At 53.3% G+C, this 27,115-nt stretch overlaps 1 protein-coding gene across 4 annotated transcripts in view; it reads right to left on the bottom strand.

The window, feature by feature from the left end:
- The window catches only part of ash2l (ash2 like, histone lysine methyltransferase complex subunit), a 63,317-nt gene that overhangs the window by 30,199 nt on the left and 6,003 nt on the right, over positions 1–27,115 (bottom strand). For all 4 annotated transcript variants that reach the window (XM_087984410.1, XM_087984412.1, XM_087984411.1 and 1 more), the window contains exons 2-3: positions 13,228–13,291; positions 7,160–7,308 (exon numbers count right to left, since the gene is read on the bottom strand). In XM_087984410.1, the coding sequence (XP_087840536.1) occupies positions 7,160–7,308; positions 13,228–13,291 (213 nt within the window). The remainder of the gene's footprint in view (positions 1–7,159; positions 7,309–13,227; positions 13,292–27,115) is intronic.

The following is a 27,115-nucleotide window of genomic DNA, read 5'->3' as shown; positions in this document are numbered from 1 at the left end:
ATCCACTAACACACACCACCTAAACATTCACAACAATAAACCATCCACCGACACACACCACCTAAACATTCACAATAATAAACCATCCACCGACACACACCACCTAAACATTCACAACAATAAACCATCGACCAACACACACCACCTAAACATTCACAACAATAAACCATCCACCAACACACACCACCTAAACATTCACAACAATACACCATCCACTGACACACACCACCTAAACATTCACAATAATAAACCATCCACCAACACACACCACCTAAACATTCACAATAATAAACCATCCACTAACACACACCACCTAAACATTCACAACAATAAACCATCCACTAACACACACCACCTAAACATTCACAACAATAAACCATCCACTAACACACACCACCTAAACATTCACAATAATAAACCATCCACCAACACACACCACCTAAACATTCACAATAATAAACCATCCACTAACACACACCACCTAAACATTCACAACAATAAACCATCCACTAACACACACCACCTAAACATTCACAATAATAAACCATCCACCAACACACACCACCTAAACATTTACAACAATAAACCATCCACCGACACACACCACCTAAACATTCACAACAATAAACCATCCACTAACACACACCACCTAAACATTTACAACAATAAACCATCCACTAACACACACCACCTAAACATTTACAACAATAAACCATCCACCGACACACACCACCTAAACATTCACAACAATAAACCATCCACCAACACACACCACCTAAACATTCACAACAATAAACCATCCACCGACACACACCACCTAAACATTCACAACAATAAACCATCCACCAACACACACCACCTAAACATTCACAACAATAAACCATCCACCAACACACACCACCTAAACATTCACAACAATAAACCATCCACCGACACACACCACCTAAACATTCACAACAATAAACCATCCACCAACACACACCACCTAAACATTCACAACAATAAACCATCCACTAACACACACCACCTAAACATTTACAACAATAAACCATCCACCGACACACACCACCTAAACATTCACAACAATAAACCATCCACTAACACACACCACCTAAACATTCACAACAATAAACCATCCACTAACACACACCACCTAAACATTTACAACAATAAACCATCCACTAACACACACCACCTAAACATTTACAACAATAAACCATCCACCGACACACACCACCTAAACATTCACAACAATAAACCATCCACTAACACACACCACCTAAACATTTACAACAATAAACCATCCACTAACACACACCACCTAAACATTCACAACAATAAACCATCCACCGACACACACCACCTAAACATTCACAACAATAAACCATCCACCAACACACACCACCTAAACATTCACAACAATAAACCATCCACTAACACACACCACCTAAACATTCACAACAATAAACCATCCACCAACACACACCACCTAAACATTCACAACAATAAACCATCCACCAACACACACCACCTAAACATTCACAATAAACCATCCACCAACACACACCACCTAAACATTCACAACAATAAACCATCCACCAACACACACCACCTAAACATTCACAACAATAAACCATCCACCAACACACACCACCTAAACATTCACAACAATAAACCATCCACCGACACACACCACCTAAACATTCACAACAATAAACCATCCACCAACACACACCACCTAAACATTCACAACAATAAACCATCCACCGACACACACCACCTAAACATTCACAACAATAAACCATCCACTAACACACACCACCTAAACATTCACAACAATAAACCATCCACCAACACACACCACCTAAACATTCACAACAATAAACCATCCACCAACACACACCACCTAAACATTCACAACAATAAACCATCCACCAACACACACCACCTAAACATTCACAACAATAAACCATCCACCAACACACACCACCTAAACATTCACAACAATAAACCATCCACCGACACACACCACCTAAACATTCACAACAATAAACCATCCACCAACACACACCACCTAAACATTCACAATAATAAACCATCCACCGACACACACCACCTAAACATTCACAACAATAAACCATCCACTAACACACACCACCTAAACATTCACAACAATAAACCATCCACCAACACACACCACCTAAACATTCACAACAATAAACCATCCACCAACACACACCACCTAAACATTCACAACAATAAACCATCCACCAACACACACCACCTAAACATTCACAACAATAAACCATCCACTAACATACACACCACGTAAACATTCACAACAATAAACCATCCACCAACACACACCACCTAAACATTCACAACAATAAACCATCCACTAACACACACCACCTAAACATTCACAATAATAAACCATCCACTAACACACACCACCTAAACATTTACAACAATAAACCATCCACCAACACACACCACCTAAACATTCACAACAATAAACCATCCACTAACACACACCACCTAAACATTCACAATAATAAACCATCCACCGACACACACCACCTAAACATTCACAATAATAAACCATCCACCAACACACACCACCTAAACATTCACAACAATAAACCATCCACCAACACACACCACCTAAACATTCACAATAATAAACCATCCACCGACACACACCACCTAAACATTCACAATAATAAACCATCCACCAACACACACCACCTAAACATTCACAACAATAAACCATCCACCAACACACACCACCTAAACATTCACAACAATAAACCATCCACCAACACACACCACCTAAACATTCACAATAATAAACCATCCACTAACACACACCACCTAAACATTCACAACAATAAACCATCCACCAACACACACCACCTAAACATTCACAACAATAAACCATCCACCAACACACACCACCTAAACATTCACAACAATAAACCATCCACCAACACACACCACCTAAACATTCACAACAATAAACCATCCTCCAACACACACCACCTAAACATTCACAACAATAAACCATCCACCAACACACACCACCTAAACAATCACAACAATAAACCATCCACCAACACACACCACCTAAACATTCACAACAATAAACCATCCACCAACACACACCACCTAAACATTCACAACAATAAACCATCCACTAACACACACCACCTAAACATTCACAACAATAAACCATCCACCAACACACACCACCTAAACATTCACAACAATAAACCATCCACTAACACACACCACCTAAACATTTACAACAATAAACCATCCACTAACACACACCACCTAAACATTCACAATAATAAACCATCCACCGACACACACCACCTAAACATTCACAACAATAAACCATCCACCAACACACACCACCTAAACATTCACAACAATAAACCATCCACCAACACACACCACCTAAACATTCACAACAATAAACCATCCACTAACACACACCACCTAAACATTTACAACAATAAACCATCCACTAACACACACCACCTAAACATTCACAACAATAAACCATCCACCAACACACACCACCTAAACATTCACAACAATAAACCATCCACCGACACACACCACCTAAACATTCACAACAATAAACCATCCACCGACACACACCACCTAAACATTCACAACAATAAACCATCCACCAACACACACCACCTAAACATTCACAACAATAAACCATCCACCGACACACACCACCTAAACATTTACAACAATAAACCATCCACTAACACACACCACCTAAACATTTACAACAATAAACCATCCACTAACACACACCACCTAAACATTCACAACAATAAACCATCCACCAACACACACCACCTAAACATTCACAACAATAAACCATCCACCAACACACACCACCTAAACATTCACAACAATAAACCATCCACCGACACACACCACCTAAACATTCACAACAATAAACCATCCACCAACACACACCACCTAAACATTCACAATAATAAACCATCCACCAACACACACCACCTAAACATTCACAACAATAAACCATCTACTAACACACACCACCTAAACATTCACAACAATAAACCATCCACCAACACACACCACCTAAACATTCACAACAATAAACCATCCACCAACACACACCACCTAAACATTCACAACAATAAACCATCCACTAACACACACCACCTAAACATTCACAACAATAAACCATCCACCAACACACACCACCTAAACATTCACAACAATAAACCATCCACCAACACACACCACCTAAACATTCACAACAATAAACCATCCACCAACACACACCACCTAAACATTCACAACAATAAACCATCTACTAACACACACCACCTAAACATTCACAACAATAAACCATCCACCAACACACACCACCTAAACATTCACAACAATAAACCATCCACCAACACACACCACCTAAACATTCACAACAATAAACCATCCACTAACACACACCACCTAAACATTCACAACAATAAACCATCCACCAACACACACCACCTAAACATTCACAACAATAAACCATCCACCGACACACACCACCTAAACATTCACAACAATAAACCATCCACCAACACACACCACCTAAACATTCACAATAATAAACCATCCACCAACACACACCACCTAAACATTTACAACAATAAACCATCCACTAACACACACCACCTAAACATTCACAACAATAAACCATCCACCAACACACACCACCTAAACATTCACAACAATAAACCATCCACCAACACACACCACCTAAACATTCACAACAATAAACCATCCACTAACACACACCACCTAAACATTCACAACAATAAACCATCCACTAACACACACCACCTAAACATTCACAACAATAAACCATCCACTAACACACACCACCTAAACATTCACAATAATAAACCATCCACCAACACACACCACCTAAACATTCACAACAATAAACCATCCACCGACACACACCACCTAAACATTCACAACAATAAACCATCCACCAACACACACCACCTAAACATTCACAACAATAAACCATCCACTAACACACACCACCTAAACATTCACAACAAACCTACACTGGCAGTTCAGTCAGTGTAAGGTGAAGGGATTTGAGAATTTCAGGTCATCACTTGATGAATATTTAAACATCCCAGACAGCTGGGAGATTTGCAAATGGATTCTGTCTCGAGTCCGTTCATAAGGCAATTTATACGCACAGCCAATACCGAAGTACAGGAAATGTTGCTTTGTCTTCAAAATTGCACCCCTGCATGGGATCACATTCCTAAGTATGGGCATGAATAGTTTGAACATTTGTAAAGTGGAGACCCCTCTGTATTCCAAAGGTAAAACCCAAACCTGCATTAACATGCTGCGCTCAGTCATAGAGCCCACATTAGGCTTGCTGTAAAACCCCATTTGGTTCTCTCACGTCCCTCCTGGAAGATGTGTTAAATGTGGGGAGAAAGGTGGTCACTGGACAAGTAATCCAGACACCCGAGCTGCAGCAGTTTAAATTCAATCTGGGGATAATTCATTTATCAGTTTCAATTCCTAAAAACACATCTGGAATTCAAAAGCCAATCCCAAGAAAGACGACCATGATCCCAAATGACATTGAGCATGGCAAAGACACGCCTGCCTCAACTTTGTCCTTTGGGGTAGGACATCTACCATTCTCAGGGGAAAGCAAGGACTGGAGATCAGAGTTGAAGAGTGTATTGCTGGAAAAGCACAGCCGGTCAGGCAGCGTCTGAGGAGCAGGAGAATTGACATTTCGGGCAGAAGCCCTTCATCAGGAGTTAGGCTCATTCCTGATTAAGGGGCTTGTGCCCGAAACGTCAATTCTCCTGCTCCTCAGACGCTGCCTGACCGGCTGTGCTTTTCCAGCAACACATCTACCATCCTTACTCTTCTGGGCCATTTGTGACTCCAGATCCAAAGCACTTTGTGTTGACTTGTGACTTTGAAATGGCCCTGTGAGACAACAAGTTGCATTCAAGACAGTCACTCACCAACACCATCTCCAAGGTAATCAGGGATGGATCACCAATGATAGTCATATCATGAGCTAACCTTAACAAAGCCAGGGGTCCCAAGTATCATCTGAAGACACCCTATCCTCCTTTCCAGCCGATTGCAACGGAAGAGTGGTGGAGGATACGGATTGTTTCTTTCAGGAGTTTGGTGGAGGTGGGGGGGATGGGTTTGGAGACACCTTCCCACACCAACTCTATTTTCCTTTTCCACTTTACAATTCCAAGTGTAAAGAAAGACAGGCCATTCGGCCCAAGTATTTCATGCTGACACCTGTGCTCCACAGGAATCTCCTGAGGCCCATTCCACATCAGACCTCATCACCTTCCCCTGCCATCGCTTCCTCTTTGGTGGTTTACACAGCTTCCAACTCAACCAGACCTGTACTTTTCAACTCAAACACTCCCTGTGGCACTGAACGCCACATTCTCACCATCTTGAGAGAAAAACTCGCGAAACTGGAATATCCCAGTGAATTTTTTCATGACTCTGTCAGCTTCCCCACAACTGGAAATGTTTACTCCAGGTCCATTCTTTCACACCCATTCAAAGACAAAGTCTAACAAATCACTCATCTGTGTGTCTGTGTCCATAAGGCAGAGATAGGGGAAGGGTGTTCAGTGCTTCTAGTTAACTACACCCTTTCAACTCCAGTACCATCCTTGTGAACCATACTCCTCTGTATCACCTGCAGTGTCTTTTTGTGTGCTACAGGGTCGAGAGTGTGGTGCTGGAAAAGCACGGTGTGTGATACAGACATCAGGTGTGTGCACAGTCCCCTGATAGCAGCCTGGTCAAGGTTTAATTCAAGTCTCCATTGGCTTGCCTACATTTCAGTTCTCCTCCTGGCAGCAGACTGTCCAGCTGAGGCAAACATTTTCACTTTACTCACCCAGTTACAAATGGCCAGGGTGATTTTGGAGGAGGGGAAAAACTAGGCCTGGAAGTGCACCACACATGAGGTCAGGGCACAAGAATCAAATGCGTCATATCTGCATCTCCTTCTCTTGCAGCCCAGAGGAATGCTGAAATCTGAATTGACCCCGCTGACCCACACACAGCCCGAGTTACATACGTAGTATCGAGCCCAAAGGTCTCTGCTGAGAACCACTTGATGCAGATGCCACATTGCAGCTCCACTCCGCCAAGGTGCCGAACAGTCTCTTCCTCCAGTGCCCCCGGTTGCTGGACATCAGTGGTCTCCGTGCTTTCAGCAGCAGCCTCCTGGGAAAAGAAACAGAGGACAATCTGAGATGGACACCAGCAGCGATGCTACCTGATCTGTACGACAGGATTGTACCAGCTCCATCACAACAAAACACCAAAATGTAAACTGAAAGCACCGGAAATACTGAACAGATCTGGCACTGGCTGGGGACAGAACAGGCATGGCACTCATGTCGAGTACATTCAGCACTCAGGAAAACAAACATTGGCTCAAAACAGCTGGAATCAACTAATACCCCAAACTGCACAAAAGCATTCACTCACAAATGCACCCAGAGAAACCTGTGCTCCGCAACAAGATGAGGAAGGATAGCCCAAGACAATGTGTTCTGTGCAGCTTGGAGCAGAGGTGGCAAAGAACTGGCTCTTCCTTGACCGCTGTCTCTCGTTAAGTAACCGGTACGACTTGATGGATTGGAAGCTTCAACGTTTCATGTTCTATTCAGTGCACACTTCATCAGATGTAATTCAAGATGGAGGACGGGAAAAATTTCTGGCTGTAAGAGCTGCTCCTTCTTTTGAGGTATTTTAGGTGCTGGAGGTGATTTCCTCAAATTCCAGGAGCAGCAATTACTGTTTTAAATGCTGTTGCACTGTTTTGGAACTTCGGAAAAAAAAGTCAAAACAACAGCAGTTTTAAAAGGGAGAAGTGCAGACAAAGGAAGCACATGGTGAGGACAGTGCAGGACAGAGAGAGAGAGAGAGAATTTGCACAGTTACTGCCTTTGCGGTTTTTGAATTCACGTGTCGCTGGACATCGGAGTGGCATCTGGGAAAATTAACAAACAGTGAATTTCACAACTAATCTTGGAGGAATTGGTTTGGGTGAAGTTCACAGCACAGAATCAGAAAAGTTAATTGTTGTTTTAAGTCTGTCCAAGAGAAAGGCTGTATTAGTGAGTACAGTGCGTTCTTTCTTGATTATATGTTTTTGGAGATGAGTCTCTTGATTAAACTTGAAATATAAGCCAGAACTATTAATTTAACCTGGGGCAGTGTTTTGTAGAGGAATAAGATGGTGTTATTTTCTGGGTCTGTAGATTGTGAAGGAGCAAAAATGGCCTTTGCAGTGATATGTACTTCTTGTCAGATGTGGGAGTTTAAAGAGAGTTTAAGGGTTACTGCGGATTATATCTGCCATAAATGCTGTTGGATGTGAATCTTATCAGATTGAGTAGATCGGTTGGAGAGACAGATAGAAGCGATGAGGAATTTGCAACAGCAACAGTATGTGATGGATGGCAGTTATAGGAAGGGGGGAAAGTCTCAGATACAGTCACATAGATGGGTTAACTCCAGGAACGGTAAGAGAGGTAGGCACCCAGTGCAGCAGTCTTTTGTGGATATAACCATTTCAAACAGATATGCTGTTTTGGAAAATGTAGGGGGTGATGGATTCTCAGGGGAACGTAGCACGAACAGCCAAGCTTCTGGTATTGAAACTGGCTCTCATGCAACGAGGAGTACGTCAGGTTCCAAGAGATCAATTGTGTTCAGGGATTCTGCAGTCTGAGGTATAAACAGACGTTTCTGTGGCCAGCAGAGAAAAAGCAGAATTGTGTGTTGTTTCCCTGGTGCCAGGATCAAGGATGTCTCAGAGAGGGTGCAGAATGTTCTCACGGGGGAGAGGGGCCAGTCAGAGGTCATTGTCCACATTGGAACCAACGACATTGGAAGGGAAAAGGTTGAGTTTCTGAAGGGAGATTACAGAGAGTTAGGCAGAAATTTAAAAAGGAGGTCTTCAAGGGTAGTAATATCTGGATTATTCCCAGTGCTACGAGCTAGTGAGGGCAAGAATAGGAAAATAGAGCAGATCAATGCATGGCTGAGGAGCTGGTGTATGGGAGAAGGATTCTCCCATTTGGATCATTGGAATCTCTTTTGGGGTAGAAGTGACCTGTCCAAGAAGGACAGATTGTACCTACATTGTAACGGGACTAATATACAGGCAGGGAGATTTGGTAGAACTGCTTGAGAGGATTTAAACTTTGGGGGGGAGGGGGGGAACCCAGGGAGATAGTGAGGAAAGAGATCAATCTGAGACTGGTACAGCTGAGAACAGAAGTGAATCAAACAGTCAGAGCAGGCAGGGACAAGGTAGGACTAATAAATTAAACTTTCAATGCAAGGGGCCTAACAGATGAACTCAGGGCATGGTTAGGAACATGGGACTGGGATATCATAGCAATTACAGATACATGGCTCAGGAATGGGCAGGACTGGCAGCTTAATGTGCCAGGACACAAATGCCACAGGATAGAAAGGGAGGCAAGAGAGGAGGGGGAGTGGCATTTTTGATAAGGGATAGCATTACAGCTGTGCTGAGGGAGAATATTCCCGGAAATACATCCAGGGAACTTATTTGGGTGGAATTGAGAAATAAGAAAGGGATGATCATCTTATTGGGGTTGTATTATAGACCCCCTAATAGTCAGAGGGAAATTGAGAAACAAACTTGTAAGGAGATCTCAGCTATCTGTAAGAATAATAGGGTAGTTATGGTAGGGGATTTTAACTTTCCAAACATCGACTGGGACTGCCATAGTGTTAAAGGTTTAGATGGAGAGGAATTTCTTAAGTGTGTACAAGACAATTTTCTGATTCAGTATGTGGATGTACCGACTGGAGAAGGTGCAAAACTTTACCTACTCTTGGGAAAAAAGGCAGGGCAGGTGACTGAGGTGTCAGTGGGGGAGCACTTTGGGGCCAGCAACCATAATTCTATTTGTTTTAAAATAGTGATGGAAAAGGATAGACCAGATCTAAAAGTTGAAGTTGGAAATTGGAGAAAGGCCAATTTTGATGGGATTAGGAAGAACTTTCGAAAGCTGATTGGAGGCAGATGTTCACAAGTAAAGGGACGGCTGGAAAATGAGAAGCCTTCAGAAATGAGATAACAAGAATCCAGAGAAAGTATATTCCTGTCAGGGTGAAAGGGAGGGCTGGTAGGTATAGGGAATGCTGCATGACTAAAGAAATTGAGGGTTGGTTAAGAAAAAGAAGGAAGCATACGTCAGGTATAGACAGGATAAATCGAGTGAATCCTTAGAAGAGTATAAAGGCAGTAGGAGTATACTAAAGAGGAAAATCAGGAGTGCAAAAAGGTACATGAGATAGCTTTGGCAAATAGAGTTAAGGAGAATCCAAAGGGTTTTCACAAATATATTAAGGACAAAAGGGGAACTAGGGAGAGAATAGGGCCCCTCAAAGATCAGCAAGGCAGCCTTTGTGTGGAGCCGCAGAAAATGGGGGAGATACTAAATGAATATTTTGCATCAGTATTTACCGTGGAAAAGGATATGGAAGATATAGACTGCAGGGAAATAGATGGTGACATCTTGCAAAATGTCCAGATGACAGAGGAAGAAGTGCTGGATGCCTTGAAATGGTTAAAGGTGGATAAATCCCCAGGACCTGATCAGATGTACCCGAGAACTCTGTGGGAAGCTAGAGAAGTGATTGCTGGGCCTCTTGCTGAGATATTTGTATCATCGATAGTCATAGGTGAGGTGCCGGAAGACTGGAGGTTGGCAAATGTGGTGCCACTGTTTAAGAAGGGCGGTAAAGACAAGCGAGGGAACTATAGACTAGTGAGCCTGACCTCAGTGGTGAGCAAGTTGTTGGAGAGAATGCTGAGGGACAGGATGCACATATATTTGGAAAGTCAAGGACTGATTAGGGATAGTCAGCATGGCTTTGTGCGTGGGAAATCATGTAGCTCAAACTTGATTGAGTTTTTTGAAGAAGTAACAAAGAAGATTGGTGAGGACAGAGCAGTAGATGTGACCTGTATGGACTTCAGTAAGGCGTTCGACAAGGTTCCCCATGGGAGACTGGTGAGCAAGGTGAGATCTCATGGAATACAAGATGGACTATCCATTTGGATGCAGAACTGGCTCAAAGGTAGAAGACAGAGGGTGGTGGTGGAGGGTTGTTTTTCAGACTGGAGGCCTGTGACCAGTGGAGTGCCACAAGGATCGGTGCTGGGTCCTGTACTTTTTGTCATTTACATAAATGATTTGGACGATGATTTGGATGCGAGCATGAGAGGTACAGTTAGTAAGTTTGCAGATGACACCAAAATTGGACGTGTAGTGAACAGCAAAGAGGATCACAACAGGATCCGGACCAGATGGGCCAATGAGCTGAGAATGGCAGATGGAGTTTAATTCAGATAAGTGCGAGGTGCTGCATTTTAGGAAAGCAAATCTGAGCAGGACTTGTACACTTCATGGTAAGGTCCTCGGGAGTGTTGCTAAACAAAGAGACCTTGGATTGCAGGTTCATAGCTCCTTGAAAGTGGAAACGCAGGTAGATAGGATAATGTAGAAGGCATTTGGTATGCTTTCCTTTATCGGTCAGAGTATTGAGTACAGGAGTTGGGAGGTCATGTTGCGGCTGTACAGGACATTGGTTAGGCCACTGTTGGAATATTGCGTGCAATTCTGGTCTCCTTCCTATCGGAAGGATGTTGTGAAACTTGAAAGGGTTCAGAAAAGATTTACAAGGATGTTGCCAGGTTTGGAGGATTTGAGCTACAGGGAGAGGCTGAACAGGCTGGGGCTGTTTTCCCTGGAGTGTCAGAGACCGAGGGGTGACCTTATAGAGGTTTACAAAATTATGAGGAGCATGGATAGGATAAATAGACAAAGTCTCTTCTCTGGGATCAGAGAGCCCAGAACTAGAGGGTGAGAGGGAAAGATATAAAAGAGACCTAAGGGGCAACTTTTTCACACAGAGGGTGGTACGTGTATGGAATGAGCTGCCAGAGGATGTGGTGGAGGCTGGTACAACATTTAAGAGGCATTTGGATGGGTATATGAATAGGAAGGGTTTGGAGGGATATGGGCCGGGTGCTGGCAGGTGGGACGAGATTGGGTTGGGATATCTGGTCGGCATGGACAGGTTGGACTGAAGGGTCTGTTTCCATGTTATACATCTGTATGACTCTATGTGAACCAGAAAAGAACATAAAGGCACCATTCTCCTTATGAAAGTCACAGGCTCAGGTTACTCCTGCCTTGTGCTCTCTTGGAGACACTGACTCACAGCGAAGTTTGGATTTGGAGAAGGCCAGGTATGTCCAGGGCTATTGAGTGTGATCCAGGTCCCTGCAAGGGTGCAACTGCAACAGTGAATCTCAACCCCATCCAAGACAAAGCAGCCTACTTCTTGGCATCCCATCCCACCACGTTAACATTCACTCCCTCAACCACTGACACTTCAGAGCAACAGTGCGGACCATCTACGAGATGCACTGCAACAAATGGCCAAGGTTCCCCAGACAGCACCTTCCAACCCATGCAGGAGGATAAGGGCAGCAGGTAACAGAACACTGTGACTTGCAAGTTCCTTCTAAAATACTTCCCACCCCGACTTGAAAACATATTGCCGTTCTTCCAGTGTTATTAGGTCAAACTTCGTCACTTTTGAGTTCCTGTTGCACTTCACATACCAGATAGATTTGGAAATGTGTTCCATTCTTTAACCTGGATCCAAATCCAGGCAGTCCCTGCCGAATGGCACAGAACCAGAGTCCCTTCATCACACTGATTGCAGGTCACTCCCTGCCAGTTATGTTCAGACAATGTTGTGCTGCATCGAGGAAGCCTGTGATGAGGAGAGTGAGCCCTGGAGAGTAGCCGATTCTGAAACAGGATACAACAAGCCGGGAGGGGGGGGGGGGGGCTCTTGCAGTGCATTGGCTCTGGACACAAGGTCTGGGTTCAACTCCCATCTGTGCTAGAAATGTATCACATCACATGTCTGAACAGGTTGATTTCAAAGACTCACAACAAACTCAATAAACCCAAAATATCGGGTGTTTCCAAAGGAAGCAACACTCAGAAATGGTGCCAATCCAACCCCTTCAGAACCAGGTCTTACTGTTCTAAAAGAAAAAACTCTCTTACTTACAATGTCTTTCCCGGCAGAGGACTCCGTCTCCATTGTGACAACCAAGTCAGCCACTGCAGAATCACTGTAAAGAGAACAAACAGATCCTTACTGAATACTACAGTGATCACTGGACAGCTCTAAGTAACCACACACTCAGGGTGGGGGGAGGATAGTCCTGGGAATCAGACTGACAGGAATAGATCCAACATGGTCACAGTTAAAAATGGAACAGGCTCAAAGGGCTGAACTGCCAACTTCTGCTCCTGTGTGTCATCTCCTGAATGTGACGGTTGTTTTCGAGAGGAAATATAGAAACAGTGGGGCCAAATATCTCCCTCTGTGCTTTCTCCCCTTTGAAACAGTCCCTCGGGATTTGGTTGACTGAGGTCGAAGGTGACTGAGAAGTCCAATGCACAGTCAGCAGACCGTGTTTTTAGGTGGGCAGGTGGAGTTTGAAGTCTTGTGCAGATAATGTGTACCATGGGTGTCAGGGAGCAGTCTCCAACATCTTGAAAGGGTGTGACCATGCTCTCAAGCATCTTCCTGAAAGAAGCCACTCTATTTTGGGCAGTGACCAACAAGAGATTCCATGAGTTGACGGGGGGGGGATTGATGGGGTTTGACCTCCTCCTCAATGCTTAAAGAACATCCAGAAGTGTTTCTGCTTCATGAGTGAGGTCGGGAGTCTGGTGTCCACCCAGCGAAGGCGGATTTGGACGATTAGCGCCTTGATCCACATCCCTGATGTGCTCTTCCGCAAACCAGGTTTGGACGATCGTGCATCAGTGTTACTGACAGGGTGCCCCTTCCCGGTGGGTCAGGCAAAAGCCATCGGCTCAAAACAAATCACTGTCCTCAAAACCCTGCTCAGCTCCTGTACAAGGGTGGAGCTGGCACACCGGGCACACAAGGATGGTCAACTTGGAGAGATGCCGATTCTTGTCAGGTGCCACCTGAATGAATTTGGAGGAGGCTCTCGGGGCTCAGGTCACACGGGGTCAATGGGGGATGATGGGGGGTGTTGATATGCAGGAGATCATAGACAGGCAAAGGAGAGAGAGAGGGTGAAGGAAATAAAGGGGGGAGTGATGTGGGAGAGGCTGGGATGGATAGGGAAGCAGGGAGAGGTATGGGGGGGGTGTCTGAGAAGAGGGAAGGGGGATCAGAAGGAGTGGGGATTGAGAGTGGAGGGGGGATTGGGGAAGGAAGTGGGGGGAGGGAGGAGTGGGGGGGAGGGAGGAGTGGGGGGGGGAGGGAGGAGTGGGGGGGGGAGGGAGGAGTGGGGGGGGAGGGGAAGTGAAGTGGGGGGAGGGGGATTGATGTTGGGGGGAGAGGGGATTGATGTGGAGGGGAGGGGTGATTGATGTGGAGGGGAGGGGGGAGTGATGTGGAGGGGAGGGGGGAGTGATGTGGGGGGGAGGGGGGAGGGGGGAGTGATGTGGGGGGGAGGGGGGAGTGATGTGGGGGGGAGGGGGGAGTGATGTGGGGGGGAGGGGGGGAGTGATGTGGGGGGGAGGGGGGAGTGATGTGGGGGGGAGGGGGGGAGTGATGTGGGGGGAGGGGGGAGTGATGTGGGGGGGAGGGGGGGAGTGATGTGGGGGGAGGGGGGAGTGATGTGGGGGGGAGGGGGGGAGTGATGTGGGGGGGAGGGGGGAGTGATGTGGGGGGGAGGGGGGAGTGATGTGGGGGGGAGGGGGGGAGTGATGTGGGGGGGGAGGGGGGGAGTGATGTGGGGGGGAGGGGGGGAGTGATGTGGGGGGGAGGGGGGAGTGATGTGGGGGGGAGGGGGGAGTGATGTGGGGGGGAGGGGGGGAGTGATGTGGGGGGGAGGGGGGGAGTGATGTGGGGGGGAGGGGGGGAGTGATGTGGGGGGGAGTGATGTGGGGGGGAGGGGGGGAGTGATGTGGGGGGGAGGGGGAGTGATGTGGGAGGGAGAGGGGGAGTGATGTGGGTGTGGGGGGGGGAGTGATGTGGGTGTGAGGGGGAGTGATGTGGGGGGGAGGGGGGAGTGATGTGGGGGAGGGGGGAGTGATGTTGGGGGGAGGGGGGAGTGATGTGGGGGGGAGGGGGAGTGATGTGGGGGGGAGGGGGAGTGATGTGGGGGGGAGGGGGAGTGATGTGGGGGGGAGGGGGAGTGATGTGGGTGTGGGGGGGGAGTGATGTGGGTGTGAGGGGGAGTGGTGTGGGGGGGAGGGGGAGTGCTGTGGGGGGGAGGGAGAGTGATGTGGGGGGGAGGGAGAGTGATGTGGGGGGGAGGGAGAGTGATGTGGGGGGGGAGGGGGAGTGATGTGGGGGGGAGGGGGAGTGATGTGGGGGGGAGGGGGAGTGATGTGGGGGGGAGGGGGAGTGATGTGGGGGGGAGGGGGAGTGATGTGGGGGGGAGGGGGAGTGATGTGGGGGGAGGGTGAGTGATGTGGGGGGAGGGGGAGTGATGTGGGGGGAAGGGGGGAGTGATGTGGGGGGGAGGGGGGAGTGATGTGGGGGGGAGGGGGGAGTGATGTGGGGGGGAGGGGGGAGTGATGTGGGGGGGAGGGGGGAGTGATGTGGGGGGGAGGGGGGAGTGATGTGGGGGGGAGGGGGGAGTGATGTGGGGGGGAGGGGGGAGTGATGTGGGGGGGAGGGGGGAGTGATGTGGGGGGGAGGGGGAGTGATGTGGGGGGAGGGGGAGTGATGTGGGGGGGGAGTGATGTGAGGGGGAGTGATGTGAGGAGGGGGAGTGATGTGAGGGGGAGGGGGAGTGATGGGGGGGAGGGGAGTGATGGGGGGGAGGGGGAGTGATGGGGGGGAGGGGGAGTGATGGGGGGGAGGGGGAGTGATGTGGGTGTGGGGGGGGGAGTGATGTGGGGGGGAGGGGGAGTGATGTGGGGGGGAGGGGGAGTGATGTGGGGGGAGGGGGAGTGATGTGGGGGGAGGGGGAGTGATGTGGGGGGAGGGGGAGTGATGTGGGGGGAAGGGGGGAGTGATGTGGGGGGAGGGGGGAGTGATGTGGGGGGGAGGGGGGAGTGATGTGGGGGGGAGGGGGGAGTGATGTGGGGGGGAGGGGGGAGTGATGTGGGGGGGAGGGGGGAGTGATGTGGGGGGGAGGGGGGAGTGATGTGGGGGGGAGGGGGGAGTGATGTGGGGGGGAGGGGGGAGTGATGTGGGGGGGAGGGGGGAGTGATGTGGGGGGGAGGGGGGAGTGATGTGGGGGGAGGGGGAGTGATGTGGGGGGAGGGGGAGTGATGTGGGGGGGGAGTGATGTGAGGGGGAGTGATGTGAGGAGGGGGAGTGATGTGAGGGGGAGGGGGAGTGATGGGGGGGAGGGGAGTGATGGGGGGGAGGGGGAGTGATGGGGGGGAGGGGGAGTGATGGGGGGGAGGGGGAGTGATGGGGGGGAGGGGAGTGATGTGGGTGTGGGGGGGGGGTGATGTGGGTGGGGGGGGAGTGATGTGTGGGGGGGAGGGAGAGTGATGTGGGGGGAGGGAGAGTGATGTGGGGGGGAGGGGGAGTGATGTGGGGGGGAGGGAGAGTGATGTGGGGGGGAGGGAGAGTGATGTGGGGGGAGGGAGAGTGATGTGGGGGGGAGGGAGAGTGATGTGGGGGGGAGGGGGAGTGATGTGGGGGGGAGGGGGAGTGATGTGGGGGGGAGGGGGAGTGATGTGGGGGGGAGGGGGAGTGATGTGGGGGGGAGGGGGAGTGATGTGGGGGGAGGGGGAGTGATGTGGGGAGAGGGGGAGTGATGTGGGGGGAGGGGGAGTGATGTGGGGGGGAGGGGGAGTGATGTGGGGGGGAGGGGGAGTGGGGGGAGGGGGAGTGATGTGAGGGTGGAGTGATGTGAGGGGGAGGGGGGAGTGATGGGGGGAGGGGGAGTGATGTGGGGGGGGAGGGGGAGTGATGTGGGGGGGAGGGGGAGTGATGTGTGGGGGGAGGGGGAGTGATGTGAGGGGGAGGGGGGAGTGATGTGAGGGGAGGGGGGAGTGATGGGGGGAGTGATGTGAGGGGGGAGTGATGTGAGGGGGGAGTGATGTGAGGGGGGGGAGTGATGTGAGGGGGGGGAGTGATGTGAGGGGGAGGGGGGAGTGATGTGGGGGGGAGGGGGGAGTGATGTGAGGGGGAGGGGGGAGTGATGTGAGGGGGGAGTGATGTGGGGGGGGAGTGATGTGGGGGGGAGTGATGTGGGGGGGAGTGATGTGGGGGGGGAGTGATGTGGGGGGGGAGTGATGTGGGGGGGGAGTGATGTGGGGGGGAGGGGGAGTGATGTGGGGGGGGAGGGGGAGTGATGTGAGGGGGGGAGTGATGTGAGGGGGAGGGGGGAGTGATGTGAGGGGGAGGGGGGAGTGATGTGGGGGGGGAGTGATGTGGGGGGGGAGTGATGTGAGGGGGGGAGTGATGTGAGGGGGGGAGTGATGTGAGGGGGAGTGATGTGGGGGGAGTGATGTGGGGGGGAGGGGGGAATGATGTGAGGGGGGGAGTGATGTGGGGGGGAGGGGGAGTGATGTGGGGGGAGGGGGAGTGATGTGGGGGGGAGGGGGAGTGATGTGGGGGGGAGGGGGAGTAATGTGGGGGGGAGTGATGTGAGGGGGGAGTGATGTGGGGGGGGAGTGATGTGAGGGGGGGGGAGTGATGTGAGGGGGGGAGAGTGATGTGTGAGGGGGGGAGTGATGTGGGGGGGAGGGGGGAGTGATGTGAGGGGGAGGGGGGAGTGATGTGGGGGGGAGGGGGGAGTGATGTGGGGGGGAGGGGGGAGTGATGTGGGGGGAGGGGGGAGTGATGTGGGGGGAGGGGGGAGTGATGTGGGGGGGAGGGGGGAGTGATGTGGGGGGGAGGGGGGAGTGATGTGGGGGGGAGGGGGGAGTGATGTGGGGGGGAGGGGGGAGTGATGTGGGGGGGAGGGGGGAGTGATGTGGGGGGGAGGGGGAGTGATGTGGGGGGGAGGGGGAGTGATGTGGGGGGGAGGGGGAGTGATGTGGGGGGGAGGGGGAGTGATGTGGGGGGGAGGGGGAGTGATGTGGGGGGGAGGGGGAGTGATGTGGGGGGAGGGGGAGTGATGTGGGGGGAGGGGGAGTGATGTGGGGGGAGGGGGAGTGATGTGGGGGGAGGGGGAGTGATGTGGGGGGGAGGGGGGAGTGATGTGGGGGGGAGGGGGGAGTGATGTGGGGGGGGAGTGATGTGGGGGGGGAGTGATGTGGGGGGGGAGTGATGTGGGGGGGGAGTGATGTGGGGGGGAGTGATGTGAGGGGGGGAGTGATGTGAGGGGGGGAGTGATGTGAGGGGGGGAGTGATGTGGGGGGGGAGTGATGTGGGGGGGAGGGGGGAGTGATGTGGGGGGGAGGGGGGAGTGATGTGGGGGGGAGGGGGGAGTGATGTGAGGGGGGGAGTGATGTGGGGGGGAGGGGGAGTGATGTGTGGGGGGGAGGGGGAGTGATGTGGGGGGGAGGGGGAGTGATGTGGGGGGGAGGGGGAGTAATGTGGGGGGGGGAGTGATGTGAGGGGGGGAGTGATGTGAGGGGGGAGTGATGTGAGGGGGGGGAGTGATGTGGGGGGAGGGGGGGAGTGATGTGGGGGGAGGGGGTGGGGGGGTGATGTGGGGGGGAGGGGGGAGTGATGTGGGGGGGAGGGGGAGTGATGTGGGGGGGAGGGGGGAGTGATGTGGGGGGGAGGGGGGAGTGATGTGAGGGGGAGGGGGGAGTGATGTGAGGGGGGAGTGATGTGGGGGGGAGGGGGGAGTGATGTGGGGGGGAGGGGGAGTGATGTGGGGGGGGAGTGATGTGAGGGGGGGGGAGTGATGTGAGGGGGGGAGAGTGATGTGAGGGGGGGAGTGATGTGGGGGGGAGGGGGGAGTGATGTGAGGGGGAGGGGGGAGTGATGTGGGGGGGAGGGGGGAGTGATGTGGGGGGGAGGGGGAGTGATGTGGGGGGAGGGGGGAGTGATGTGGGGGGGAGGGGGGAGTGATGTGGGGGGGAGGGGGGAGTGATGTGGGGGGGAGGGGGGAGTGATGTGGGGGGGAGGGGGGAGTGATGTGGGGGGGAGGGGGGAGTGATGTGGGGGGGAGGGGGGAGTGATGTGGGGGGAGTGATGTGGGGGGGAGGGGGGAGTGATGTGGGGGGGAGGGGGGAGTGATGTGGGGGGGAGGGGGGGAGTGATGTGGGGGGGAGGGGGAGTGATGTGGGGGGAGGGGGAGTGATGTGGGGGGGAGGGGGAGTGATGTGGGGGAGAGGGGGAGTGATGTGGGGGAGAGGGGGAGTGATGTGGGGGGGAGGGGGAGTGTTGTGGGGGGGAGGGGGAGTGTTGTGGGGGGGGAGTGACGTGAGGGGGGGAGTGATGTGAGGGGGAGGGGGGAGTGGTGTGGGGGGGAGTGATGTGGGGGGGGAGTGATATGGGGGGGGAGTGATGTGTGGGGGGGGGAGTGATGTGGGGGGGGGAGTGATGTGGGGGGGGGAGTGATGTGGGGGGGAGTGATGTGGGGGGGAGGGGGGGAGTGATGTGAGAGGGGGAGTGATGTGAGGGGGGGAGTGATGTGAGGGGGGAGTGATGTGAGGGGGGGAGTGATGTGGGGAGGGGGGGGAGTGATGTGGGGAGGGGGGGAGTGATGTGGGGAGGGGGAGTGATGTGGGGGGGGAGTGATGTGGGGGGGGGAGTGATGTGGGGGGGGGGAGTGATGTGGGGGGGAGGGGGAGTGATGTGGGGGGGGAGTGATGTGAGGGGGGAGTGATGTGAGGGGGGGGAGTGATGTGGGGGGAGTGATGTGGGGGGGGGGAGTGATGTGGGGGGGGGAGTGATGTGGGGGGGGAGTGATGTGGGGGGAGGGGGAGTGATGTGGGGGGGAGTGATGTGAGGGGGGAGTGATGTGAGGGGGAGTGATGTGAGGGGGGAGTGATGTGATGTGAGGGGGGAGTGATGTGAGGGGGGGAGTGATGTGGGGGGGGGGAGTGATGTGGGGGGGGGGGAGTGATGTGGGGAGGGGGGGAGTGATGTGGGGGGGAGGGGAGTGATGTGGGGGGGATGGGGAGTGATGTGGGGGGGAGGGAGAGTGATGTGGGGGGAAGGGGGAGTGATGTGGGGGGGAAGGGGGAGTGATGTGGGGGGGAGGGGGAGTGATGTGGGGGGGAAGGGGGAGTGATGTGGGGGGGAGGGGGAGTGATGTGTGGGGGAGGGGGAGTGATGTGGGGGGGAGGGGGAGTGATGTGGGGGGGAGGGGGAGTGATGTGGGGGGGAGGGGGGAGTGATGTGGGGGGGAGGGGGGAGTGATGTGGGGGGGAGGGGGGAGTGATGTGGGGGGGAGGGGGGAGTGATGTGGGGGGCAGGGGGGAGTGATGTGGGGGGGGAGTGATGTGGGGGGAGGGGGAGTGATGTGGGGGGGAGGGGGAGTGATGTGGGGGGGAGGGGGAGTGATGTGGGGGGGAGGGGGGAGTGATGTGGGGGGGAGGGGGAGTGGTGGGGGGGAGGGGGGGGAGTGATGTGGGGGGGAGGGGGGGAGTGATGTGGGGGGGAGGGGGGAGTGATGTGGGGGGAGGGGTGAGTGATGGGGGGAGGGGGGAGTGATGGGGGGAGGGGGGAGTGATGTGGGGGGGAGGGGGGAGTGATGTGGGGGGGAGGGGGGAGTGATGGGGGGGAGGGGGGAGTGATGGGGGGGAGGGGGAGTGATGGGGGGGAGGGGGGAGTGATGTGGGGGGGAGGGGGGAGTGATGTGGGGGGAGGGGGGAGTGATGTGGGGGGGAGGGGGGAGTGATGTGGGGGGGGAGTGATGTGGGGGGGAGGGGGAGTGATGTGGGGGGGAGGGGGGAGTGATGTGGGGGGAGGGGGGGAGTGATGTGGGGGGGAGGGGGGGGAGTGATGTGGGGGGGAGTGATGTGGGGGGGGGGAGGGGGGAGTGATGTGGGGGGGGAGGGGGAGTGATGTGGGGGGGGGAGGGGGGAGTGATGTGGGGGGAGGGGGGAGTGATGTGGGGGGGAGGGGGGAGTGATGTGGGGGGGAGGGGGGAGTGATGTGGGGGGAGGGGGGAGTGATGTGGGGGGGAGGGGGGAGTGATGTGGGGGGGAGGGGGGAGTGATGTGGGGGGAGGGGGGAGTGATGAAGGGGAGGGGGGAGTGATGTGGGGGGGAGGACGGAGTGATGTGGGGGGGAGGGGGGAGTGATGTGGGGGGGAGGGGGGAGTGATGTGGGGGGGAGGGGATGTGATGTGGGGGGAGGGGGAGTGATGTGGGGGGGAGGGGGGAGTGATGTTGGGGGGAGGGGGGAGTGATGTTGGGGGGAGGGGGGAGTGATGTGGGGGGAGGGGGGAGTGATGTGGGGGGAGTGATGTGGGGGGAGGGGGGGAGTGATGTGGGGGGGAGGGGGGAGTGATGTGGGGGGGAGGGGGGAGTGATGTGGGGGGGAGGGGGAGTGATGTGGGGGGGAGGGGGGGAGTGATGTGGGGGGGGAGTGATGTGGGGGGGGGGAGTGATGTGGGGGGGGAGTGATGTGGGGGGGGGAGTGATGTGAGGGGGGAGTGATGTGAGGGGGGGAGTGATGTGGAGGGGGAGTGATGTGGGGGGGGAGGGGAGTGATGTGGGGGGGGAGGGGGAGTGATGTGGGGGGGAGTGATGTGGGGGGGGGGGGAGTGATGTGGGTAGGGGGGGAGTGATGTGGGGGGAGGGGGGAGTGATGTGGGGGGGAGGGGGAGTGATGTGGGGGGGAGGGGGGAGTGATGTGGGGGGGAGTGATGTGGGGGGAGGGGGGAGTGATGTGGGGGGAGGGGGAGTGATGTGGGGGGGAGGGGGGGAGTGATGTGGGGGGGAGGGGTGGAGTGATGTGGGGGGGAGGGGTGGAGTGATGTGGGGGGGAGGGGGGGAGTGATGTGGGGGGAGGGGGGAGTGATGTGGGGGGGAGGGGGGGAGTGATGTGGGGGGGAGGGGGAGTGATGTGGGGGGGAGGGGGGAGTGATGTGGGGGGGAGGGGGGAGTGATGTGGGGGGGAGGGGGAGTGATGTGGGGGGGAGGGGGAGTGATGTGGGGGGGGAGGGGGAGTGATGTGGGGGGGAGGGGGAGTGATGTGGGGGGGAGGGGGAGTGATGGGGGGGAGTGATGGGGGGGAGGGGGGAGTGATGGGGGGGAGGGGGGAGTGATGTGGGGGGGAGGGGGGAGTGATGTGGGGGGGGAGGGGGGAGTGATGTGGGGGGGAGGGGGGAGTGATGTGGGGGGGAGGGGGGAGTGATGTGGGGGGGAGGGGGGAGTGATGTGGGTGGGAGGTGGGAGTGATGTGGGGGGGAGGGGGGAGTGAGGGGGGGAGGGGGGGAGTGATGTGGGGGGGAGGGGGGGAGTGATGTGGGAGGGAGGGGGGGAGTGATGTGGGGGGGAGGGGGGGAGTGATGTGGGGGGGAGGGGGGGAGTGATGTGGGGGGAGGGGGGGAGTGATGTGGGGGGGAAGGGGGGAGTGATGTGGGGGGGAAGGGGGGAGTGATGAGGGGGAGGGGGGAGTGATGTGGGGGGGAGGGGGGGAGTGATGTGGGGGGGAGGGGGGAGTGATGTGGGGGGAGGGGGGAGTGATGTGGGGGGGAGGGGGAGTGATGTGGGGGGGAGGGGGGAGTGATGTGGGGGGGAGGGGGGAGTGATGTGGGGGGGAGGGGGGAGTGATGTGGGGGGGAGGGGGGAGTGATGTGGGGGGGGGAGGGGGGAGTGATGTGGGGGGGAGGGGGGAGTGATGTGGGGGGGAGGGGGGAGTGATGGGGGGGAGGGGGAGTGATGGGGGGGGAGGGGGAGTGATGGGGGGGAGGGGGAGTGATGGGGGGGAGGGGGAGTGATGGGGGGGGAGGGGGAGATGGGGGGGAGGGGGAGTGATGGGGGGGAGGGGGAGTGATGGGGGGGAGGGGGAGTGATGGGGGGAGGGGGAGTGATGGGGGGGAGGGGGGAGTGATGTGGGGGGGAGGGGGGAGTGATGTGGGGGGAGGGGGGAGTGATGTGGGGGGGAGTGATGTGGGGGGGAGGGGGGAGTGATGTGGGGGGGAGGGGGGAGTGATGTGGGGGGGAGGGGGGAGTGATGTGGGGGGGAGGGGGGAGTGATGTGGGGGGAGGGGGAGTGGATGTGGGGGGGAGGGGGGAGTGATGTGGGGGGGAGGGGGGAGTGATGGGGGGGAGGGGGGAGTGATGGGGGGGAGGGGGGAGTGATGTGGGGGGGGGGGAGTGATGGGGGGGAGGGGGGAGTGATGGGGGGGAGGGGAGAGTGATGGGGGAGGGGGGAGTGATGGGGGGGAGTGATGGGGGGAGGGGGAGTGATGTGGGGGGGAGGGGGGAGTGATGTGGGGGGGAGGGGGGAGTGATGGGGGGAGGGGGGAGTGATGTGGGGGGGAGGGGGGGAGTGATGTGGGGGGAGGGGGGAGTGATGTGGGGGGAGGGGGGGAGTGATGTGGGGGGGAGGGGGGGAGTGATGTGGGGGGGGAGGGGGGGAGTGATGTGGGGGGGAGGGGGGGAGTGATGTGGGGGGGGAGGGGGGAGTGATGTGGGGGGAGGGGGGAGTGATGTGGGGGGGAGGGGGAGTGATGTGGGGGGGAGGGGGGAGTGATGTGGGGGGGAGGGGGAGTGATGGGGGGAGGGGGGAGTGATGGGGGGAGGGGGGAGTGATGGGGGGAGGGGGGAGTGATGTGGGGGCGAGGGGGGAGTGATGGGGGGAGGGGGGAGTGATGGAGGGGGAGTGATGTGGGGGGGAGGGGGGAGTGATGTGGGGGGGAGGGGGGAGTGATGTGGGGGGGAGGGGGGAGTGATGTGGGGGGAGGGGGGGAGTGATGTGGGGGGGAGGGGGGAGTGATGTGGGGGGGAGGGGGGAGTGATGTGGGGGGAGGGGGGAGTGATGGGGGAGGGGGGAGTGATGGGGGGGAGGGGGGAGTGATGGGGGAGGGAGGGGGAGTGATGTGGGGGGAGGGGGGAGTGATGTGGGGGGGAGGGGGGGAGTGATGTGGGGGGGAGGGGGGAGTGATGTGGGGGGGAGTGATGTGGGGGGGAGTGATGTGGGGGGGAGTGATGTGGGGGGGAGGGGGGAGTGATGTGGGGGGGGAGGGGGAGTGATGTGGGGGGGAGGGGGGAGTGATGTGGGGGGGGGAGGGGGGAGTGATGGGGGGGAGGGGGGAGTGATGGGGGGAGGGGGGAGTGATGTGGGGGAGGGGGGAGTGATGGGGGGGAGGGGGGAGTGATGTGGGGGGAGGGGGGAGTGATGTGGAGGGAGGGGGGAGTGATGTGGGGGGAGGGGGGAGTGATGTGGGGGGGAGGGGGGGAGTGATGTGGGGGGGAGGGGGGAGTGATGTGGGGGGGAGGGGGGAGTGATGTGGGGGGGAGGGGGGAGTGATGTGGGGGGGAGGGGGGAGTGATGTGGGGGGGAGGGGGGAGTGATGTGGGGGAGGGGGGAGTGATGTGGGGAGGGGGGGAGTGATGTGGGGGGGAGGGGGGGAGTGATGTGGGGGGGAGGGGGGGAGTGATGTGGGGGGGAAGGGGGGAGTGATGTGGGGGGGAGGGGGGAGTGATGTGGGGGGGAGGGGGGAGTGATGTGGGGGGGTGGGGGGAGTGAGGTGGGGGGGGTGGGGGGGTGTGAGGTGGGGGGGAGGGGGAGTGATGGGGCGGGGTGGTGGTGGGTGGGGGGGGAGGTGGTGGGATGGGGGGGGGAGGGGGGGAGTGTGGGGGGGGGGGGTGGGATGGGGGGGGGAGGGGGGAGTGATGTGGGGGGTGGGGGGAGGGTGGGGGGGGGACGGGGGGTGGAGGGATGGGGGGGGGGTGGGGGGTGGGTGGGGGGGGTGGGGGAGGGTGGGGGGGAGTGGGGGTGGGTGGGGGGGGTGGGGGTGGTGGGGGGGAGGGGGTGGGTGGGGGGGGTGTGGGGTGGGAGGGGGGGGTGGGGGGTGGGTGGGGGGGGGTGGGGGTGGGTGGGAGGGGGGTGGGGGGTGGGAGGGGGGGAGTGGGGAGGGTGGGGGGGTGGGGGGGTGGGTGGGGGGGGGAGTGGGGGGTGGGTGGGGGGGGGGAGGGGGGGTGGGTGGGGGGGGGTGGGGGGTGGGTGGGGGGGGGGGTGGGGGGAGGGTGGGGGGGGGTGGGGGTTGGTGGGGGGGGTGAGAGCGAGGGGAAGCAAGAAGAAGGGGGGGGGGGGGTGTGTGTGAAACATATGATGGAACAAGCAAAAATATGATAGACAAAAGAAACAATATGATAGAAAAAAGAAAAAATATGATAGAAACAAGAAACACATATGATAGAAAAAAGAAAAAACACTATGATCGAAAAAAGAAAAACATGATAGAAAAGAAGAAAAAAATGATAAGACAAAAGAACACAATGATCAGAAAAAAAGAAAACACATGATAGAAACAAAGCAAAAAATGATAGAAAAGAGAAAAAAATGATAGAAAAGAACAAAATGCTAGAAAAGAAAAAATGATAGAAAAAGAAAAAAATGCTAGAAACAGCAAAAATCTGATAGAAAAAAGCAAAACATAATGATAGAACAAAGAAAAAACATATGATAGACAAAACGAAAAAATATGATAGAAAAAGAAAAAACTATGATAGAAAAAGAAAAAATATGATAGAAAAAGAAAAAATATGATAGAATAAGAAAAAAATATGATAGCAAAAGAAAAACTATGATAGAAAAAGAAAAAAATATGATAGAAAAAGAAAAAAATATGATAGAAAAGAAAAAAATATGATAGAAAAAGAAAAAATATGATAGAAAAAAGAAAACATATGATAGAAAAAGAAAAAATATGATAGAAAAAAAGACAAAAAAAGATCGAAAAAGAAACAATATGATACGAAAAAGAAAATCTGATAGAACAAGAAAAAATATGATAGAAAAAAGAAAAAATATGAAGAAAAAAGAAAACATATGATAGAAAAAGAAAAAATGATAGAAAAAAGAAAAAATATGATAGAAAAAAGAAAAAAATATGCTAGAAAAAGAAAAAATATGATAGAAAAAGCAAATGCACAAAATATGATAGAACAAAAGAAAAAATATGATAGAAAAAAGAAAAAATATGATAGAAAAAGAAAAAAATGATAGAAAAAGAAAAATCATGATAGAAAAAGAAAAATGATAGAAAAAAGAAAAAAAATGATAGAAAAAAGAAAAAACATATGATAGAAAAAAGAAAACAATATGATAGAAAAAAGCAAAAAATATGATAGAACAAAGAAAAAATATGATAGAAAAAAAAATGATAGAAAAACAAAAATGATAGAAAAAAAATGATAGAAAAAAGACAAAATATGATAGAAAAAACAAGAAAAAAAATATGATAGAAAAAGACAAAAATACTGATAGAAAAAGAAAAAAATGATATAGAAACGAAAAATGATAGAAAAAAGAAAAAAATGATAGAAAACAGAAAAAAAATGATAGAAAAAGAAAAAATATGATAGAAAAAAGAAAAAAATGATAGAAAACAAGAACAAAATATGATAGACAAAAGAAAAAAATGATAGAAAACAAGAAACAACTATGATAGAAACAAGAAAAACAACTGATAGAAAAGAAAGATAGAAAAAAGAAATGATAGAAAACAAAATGAACAAAACTATAGAAAAAGAAAAAAATGATAGAAAAAAGAAAAAATGATAGAAAAAAGAAAAAAATGATAGAAAAAGAAAAAAAATGATAGAAAAAGAAAAAAATATGATAGAAAAAAGAACAAAATATGATAGAAAAAAGAAAAAAATATGATAGAAAAAAGAAAAAATATGATAGAAACAAGAAAAAAATATGATAGAAAAAAGAAAAAAATCTGATAGAAAAAGAAAAAAATGATCGAAAAGAAAAATATGATAGAAAAGCAAAAATATGATAGAAAAAGAACAAATGATAGAAAAAAGAAAAATATGATAGAAAAAGAAAAAATATGATAGAAAAAAGAAACAAAAATGATAGAAAAAAGAAACAAATGATAGAAAAAGAAAAAATGAATAGAAAAAGAAAA

Source organism: Chiloscyllium plagiosum, unplaced genomic scaffold, assembly GCF_037043375.1.
Source record: "Chiloscyllium plagiosum isolate Xiang-an unplaced genomic scaffold, Cpla_swu_hap1 HiC_scaffold_48, whole genome shotgun sequence".
NCBI lineage: Eukaryota > Metazoa > Chordata > Chondrichthyes > Orectolobiformes > Hemiscylliidae > Chiloscyllium > Chiloscyllium plagiosum.
Note: the sequence above shows the minus strand (reverse complement) of the source record. Positions and strands in the feature narration are given on the sequence as shown.